The sequence below is a fragment of the Lotus japonicus genome, chromosome 3 (assembly GCF_012489685.1).
Source record: "Lotus japonicus ecotype B-129 chromosome 3, LjGifu_v1.2".
Taxonomy (NCBI): domain Eukaryota; kingdom Viridiplantae; phylum Streptophyta; class Magnoliopsida; order Fabales; family Fabaceae; genus Lotus; species Lotus japonicus.
The window spans coordinates 43899582-43905958 of NC_080043.1; the positions used below are offsets into that span (position 1 = coordinate 43899582).

Genomic DNA, 6377 nt, shown 5'->3' on the forward strand with positions numbered 1-6377 from the left:
CAATAAAAGATAAGTATCAAATCTAGGGGAGTTATTAATCCAACGGCAGAAATCAAGACTAGATAGAAATATCATATTGAGTGGAGCATGAGATATAAAGAGGAGAGCAGAACAGTGGAGCCAATAATTTTTTGCATAGCGAAGTACAAATTGAAACACTAGAAGCAGGATAATAAACCTTGTTCTTTTTTAATGATTTAAGTTTTGTCGTCATAAAAAAAGGGTATAATTTTAATGTTAAAGTAATTGGAAAATTCCTTTTGATTTTAATGTCTCCAAAACTTAAGATATTGCTTCACAAGGGTCGTTAATTAATTCAGGCTACCAGCATTTTAAGAAACAGGTATAAATTAAATATCAAGCAGCCATAGTGAATGCCAGAAGAAGAGAAGAATGAGATGAAGGAATCAAGGAAGAAGTCTAAAAGGGAGAAGAGGAATTCAGAGGTAAAACGATTGGAGCATACTAAGGTGTCTTTAATAAACATGTTCAATAGGTACATATATGAAGAAGCAAGTTCAACTTTGGGTCTTTGAAGAAGCAAGTTCAAATTGAAATGATCTTTCGTAACTGCAGGGTCTTTGGCCCAGTGATTCATAAATAAAAATGGGTTGAAATATAGCTAAATTTAATTTAAAGAAATTTTTCCTTTTCTTTTTTATGCCTTTATTCACAGGTTGAAATTTGCAACCTGATCAGATACATTACACACATCAAAAGATTACAGTAACACAAATGCAACGCCACATTTTGCCTTACATAGAAGCAGATATACTATTTAGTGTATTTATGCTCTCCACTTTTCCACTTCTAAGCATAAATGCAGTTACCATAACCTGCAAATTGCAATTCAGGATGAGAAAAAGGCAAATTTAGCACTTCATTCAGATAACAGGAATACAAGCAGATTAAATCTTTAAACAACACAATGAGTAATTAATTAATATAACTACTTACTGGGATCGGTGACAACAACAAGGCCAGAGGCTCTGAAATCACAGTTCCAGTGGTTTCTTCCCTTGGACTGATAATAGATATTCATGGCTATGGAGGCACGGTTGATGAGACTGTCAGGGCTAGAACAGGGGCATCCTCTCTGCATAATCTGGCAATCCACGTGAGCGCAAGCATAGTTGATGTTGGACAAAAGGGTAGCTTGGTCTGATGAAGGTTTTGCAACACACCATGTTTTCTGTGATTCCAAAACACAAAATTAAACATCCCAATTTCATAATAAGGAAGTTTACATAACTTTTTTAAAGGAATTTTTAGAATTTTGGTTTAATTTACCTGCCCATTCACCATCATCAGATTCCCTGCTGCACATGTCAAAGGAGGAAAAGAAAAACAAAGTGATGTTAGTATGTAATTTGTACACTTAATTGAATGAAGGGTAGCTTGCTTTGCTTTCTCATCCGACTAACTAGTGCTACTCACGGATGACGGTGATTTAAAATGACAATTATAAACATAAAATTAATTTATGTGATTTAAAATGACAATTATAAACATGAAATTAATTTCTATAGATTTGAATTGTCTGATCAAGATCAAAGCCATAAGTGCAGTTACTTTAGAGATTTTTTACACTAGCAAATCCAATGCCGGGTTTACTAATACTTTTCATAAATTTGGCCACTGAAAATGTTAAAATTAGTAAAACCCAGGACAGATCTCAATTTCAAAAGCTACATTGTGGAACCCTTCAAAGTGAAAGATTTTCATCATTTGAAGCTCCCATTGACTAAACAAAAGCAGATTCTGGCTTCTGGGGACCAATGTTGATGACACACTGAACAAGAGATGAAATTTTGGAATAGAAAATCCATGCTGGAGCCAAAACTAAATAAACTGACACATACCTGCAGTGAGAGACAAGAACACAAGGAAAAGAAGAGCACCCAATTTAGCCATTGTTGTTATGCTGATACTAGCAGTACTGTCAGAACTCAGAACTACTGCTACTGACTGTAATGAATAATGAAGAGAGAGAGAGAGAGGGTTTGAGAATTTGGATGGGTGTGTGTGGAGTGGAAAGATAGGACCTTTTTTAAAGGAAAACATACATGGAATGTGAAAGAAAGCAGCCAAAGTTACACTACTAACGGCTACATTAACAGCAAATTATAGAAATTACAGAGACGTTGGGAATTGAGAGGTGTGGACTTTCATGGGAAAAGGTTACAGTTCTAAAGGTAGATGCACGTGATGTGAGTTGTACTTTTGTGACCAATAGCTCATTCTAGATTTGGCGTCTTTTGGCTTCTATCTTTCTGATTATTGGAGAGCGAGAACCGTTGAGATGAAAAAATGACCCCACTGTTTATTTACCATTTATGGGTCCTATTTTATATTTTATTTTTATTTAGAATTCGTTTGCTATATGATGTATTAGAGCATCTCCAATCGGGGTTGCTTAAATCCAATTGACAACTTAAGCAACGTTGCTTATTTTGGAGCACCACTGGAGCAACATGACGTGGCAGTTGGGTCGCTTAAATTTAAGCAACGGTTGCTTATTTAAGCAACGGTTGCTTATTTTCTCTCATTTTTGACTAAAAAATCATATTTTTTCTTTCATTCATGTACTTGTATAGTGTCATTACCTTGAAATAATATAAATATAAGAGGTATAATGAGATCCAACTAAAAGTAAACTAAGCAACCGTGGTTGGAGCGAATTCTGCTTGGGTTGCTTAAGTCCTATGTGTCAGTCTGGACCTACCGAAATAGTTTTTAAGCAACCTAACTAGCAACTATGCATTGGAGATGCTCTTAGGTGTCGGTGCATCGCATACCTGATAAACTTAATGAAAAATGCGGGTTGGATTGGACAAACAGGTCAATCAGATAAATTTTATTATAACTCAATCATTTTCAGATTGGATATCAATTTTAATAATAATCCCCTTAAACACAACCTGAAATTCAAAATGTTAAATAGTTTAATATATGTTTTTATTAATTTTATCTAACCTACATGTAAATTTCAAAACACTAAATTTTATTACACAGTTTTACTTTTCACTATCTTTACTCTCTGTTCAGTTACGATCTTCATTCTTCTCCAAGTCCAACAGCGTCGCCCCTCAATCACATTGTCGTACTTGTATTTCATGGTATTTGACTATTTGTCATTTATGTGGTACTATTTAGGTAGTGTTTGACCCGAATTTTTTTTTAGGCTTATTTCCAGTTTGGGTCTCTGATGTTTCACAAATGTGCGGTCTGCATCCCCTGTGTTTAAAATGTGCGGTCAAGCTCCCTCATGTCTCTAAAACTTGCGATCCAGGCCCTTCCGTCTGCTTCCGTTTGTTGACCAAACGGAGCTCACCGCAACGTCATTCATTAAATGGCGTGGCCTGTACAATGTTTAGTAAAAGTTTTTTTAAACATTTATTTTAACCAAAAAAAGTTATAAGATGGCTTGAGACTTGAGAGAGAAAGAGAGGTGACACACTAGCAGTGACTCACCAACGAACCAAGCTGTGAAATTGGAAGATGGCTTATCTTCCTCTTCTCCGCCCCTCCCTCCTCTACACCCGTAGTACCGCACCACCGCCACCGCCACCGCCCTAACCCTCAAACCCAAACCCACTCTCCTTTGCTTCTCACCTCTCCACCCCTCATCAAAATCAAAATTTTCCTCCACCACCGCTGCATCGGAACAACATTGCTACCGCACGTCGGAATCCTTGTTCATGTAGGCAGATCCGTCGCCGTCCCACTTTTGTTAAATCTGCACTTTGAATCGATTTTCATCAATTTGAACACCTAGAGGAGGTGCCATTTCTAGATCTGGCTTCATCTTCATTGATTTGAAGTTGCGATGCATCAGTTGAAGCAAAGTTGTCATTTCTTTTTGTTCTTCAATCCCTCATCAGGAAATAAGGGGGTGGCGGCGGCAAGGAATAGGAGGAGAGGAAGTGGTCGCGGCGGCGCTGGATTAGGTAGAGAGGTCTTAGGGTTTTTCTTGGAGAGGAAAGAGAAGGGTTTTTGGAAGGATGAATGTGATGATGATGGTGGTTACTGGGTTTTTGTTGCTGCAGGATGAAAAGATTCTTTTCTTTGTCTGGGTTTGGGTGTTTGAGGATGAAGGTGATAATGAAAAAAAGTAACTATTTGATTTTTCATTTACTATAATTAATTTCTAAAAAAAATTTAAAAATCTGGTAAAACCAAAAAACCTGCCTTGCACAAAGTTATTTTTGTGGATAGACTTTTTGTCCTTGGGGAGCAATTAGGGTTAAATTGGGGGACATTTGGTGGGGATTTTTTTTTTTGGTGAAAATAAATGTTTAACCGAACTTTTATTAAACATTGGACATCATGGCGTGGCGGTGAGCTCCATTTGGTCAATAGACAGAAATAGACGGAAGAGCCTGAATCGCAAGTTTTAGAGATATCAGGAATCTTGACCGCACATTTTAAACACAAGGGATGTAGACCGCATATTTGTGAAACATCAGGGGCACAAACTGGAATTAAGCTTTTTTTTTTTACTTTTAAGTTACTTTTAAAAAGAGTTGGGTCAAACACACTTGATAATAAGCTCTTAAAAAGTTACAAAGAAAATATAAAAAATGACTTTTAAGTAAAAAGTTAAATGAGGGAGCTTTTTTCAAATAAGCTGTATAGACATCACCTCTACCCTCCACCACCACTTCTACCATCACCTCTACCACAACCGTCCACCACCACCATCGTTGCCACCGCCACGACCACCACCTCCATTGTCACCACCACCACTATCACCACCTTCATTTTCACCCACACCATCACATCCACAACTACCGCCACCTTCCACTACCGCCACCTTCCACCACCACCACCTCCACCATAACTGTTCACCACCACCATCGTTCCACCTCCACGACTACTGTCCCCACCACCGCCACCACCTCCATTGCCACCACCACCACCACCAACTTCATCGCCACCACCCCCACTATTACCGCCACAACCATCACCCCCATTGTTACGACCACCCTCCACCACTATCACCTACACCACAACCGTAAACCACCACCATTGCCACCACCACAACTACTATCACCACCACCACCACCGCTACCACCTCCATTGCCACCAACACCACCACTTTCATTGCCACCCCTATCACCTCCATTCCTACCACCACCTTCCACCACCACCACCATCACCACCACCTCCACCACAATCGTTCACCGCCACCATCGTTGCTACCGCCACGACCACCGTTACCACCACCACCACCAATGTCGCCTCCGGAACCACCACCACTGTCATTGTCGCCAACTCTTCCTTCATAACCCTCAGTTCCATCGCCTCCACCATTACCACCATCGGTAACAACCACCACCACCGCGACCACTGCCAATAGGTAACACCGACCTCCAGTACCAGTGCTACCTGACCCTCCACCATCATGTCGCTTCAACAACCCAGTGTTGTAAATTTACTAACTAAAAAATAGCTTTTAAGTTACAAAAAATAAAAAAACTGACAAACAACTTCTACTTTTTTCTAAAAAAACTGACAAAAAGCTCTTATTTTTCACTTTTATTTAAAAGTAACTTTTAAGGCAAAAGAAAGTCGGGGCAAACACTACCTTAATACAACCTTTTGTGTCCTTTTAATACTATTCGGTACAATAAAAAATTTATAAATTTGTTCGAATTTTTTACATTTTGTTTTCAATATTCCATATTTATTATTGTTTTAATCTACCGATCCAGTCAACCCGTTCGAACAAATCCGAACATCATCAGGTTGGGTTAGTTCGGGTGCGAAAGTGAAAATTCGCAAAATTTTACTCAACTCAAACATTTTTAATTAGTTCAGATCCTAATTAGACTGAAAATCCAACCAACCCAACCCGCGTGTAGTTCTAGTATTAGGCTTGATAGTATAAGTTTATACAACACATTATGAGTTTATCTATTATTTGATGTCAATTTATTGTATAAGTATCAATCAATCCACTCTTATACGTTAAAATGATGGATTATTAATCCACCACATAGATGATAGATAAGGTCGTATATGAATATGACGTATAAATTATTTGAAATTATTTAATCCATTACCAAAATTACCACCACCATCACCACCCTCCACCGCTGCCACAACCACAATTGTCATCACCACTATTGCCACCGGCACCGCTGTCGCCATCATCATCACCACCACCACCACCAAAACCACTCCCACCGTCATCGCCACCACTACCATCAACTCCACTAACATCATCACCACCACCACAACCAATTCGACCCTCACCATCGCCTCCACCATCACCATACAGCCATCGCCAATAGCACCACCATCATTCTATCGCCACCATCCACCACCACCTCCACTACATCTACAACACCACCCTTCACCACTACGACCAT

The 6377-nt window shown here is 39.0% G+C and overlaps 2 protein-coding genes across 3 annotated transcripts; both read right to left on the minus strand.

Moving 5' to 3' along the window:
• Positions 1-455: 455 nt before the first annotated feature.
• On the minus strand, positions 456-2042 carry LOC130742932 (glucan endo-1,3-beta-glucosidase). Of its 2 annotated transcripts, none has more exons than XM_057595036.1 (4): positions 1863-2042; positions 1291-1316; positions 958-1192; positions 456-836 (listed from the first exon to the last, which is right to left on the minus strand). In XM_057595036.1, exons 1-4 carry the CDS (start codon positions 1912-1914, stop codon positions 811-813), a joined length of 339 nt encoding a protein of 112 aa, XP_057451019.1. In that variant the 5' UTR covers positions 1915-2042; the 3' UTR covers positions 456-810. The 2 variants fall into 2 exon arrangements, with proteins under 2 accessions (XP_057451019.1, XP_057451018.1); XM_057595035.1 differs by having other exon boundaries at positions 1291-1319; positions 1863-2036.
• A 3116-nt stretch (positions 2043-5158) lies between these two features.
• On the minus strand, positions 5159-6377 carry LOC130744205 (glycine-rich RNA-binding protein 10-like). Its single transcript, XM_057596397.1, has 2 exons — positions 6285-6377; positions 5159-5413 (listed from the first exon to the last, which is right to left on the minus strand). Exons 1-2 carry the CDS (start codon positions 6375-6377, stop codon positions 5159-5161), a joined length of 348 nt encoding a protein of 115 aa, XP_057452380.1.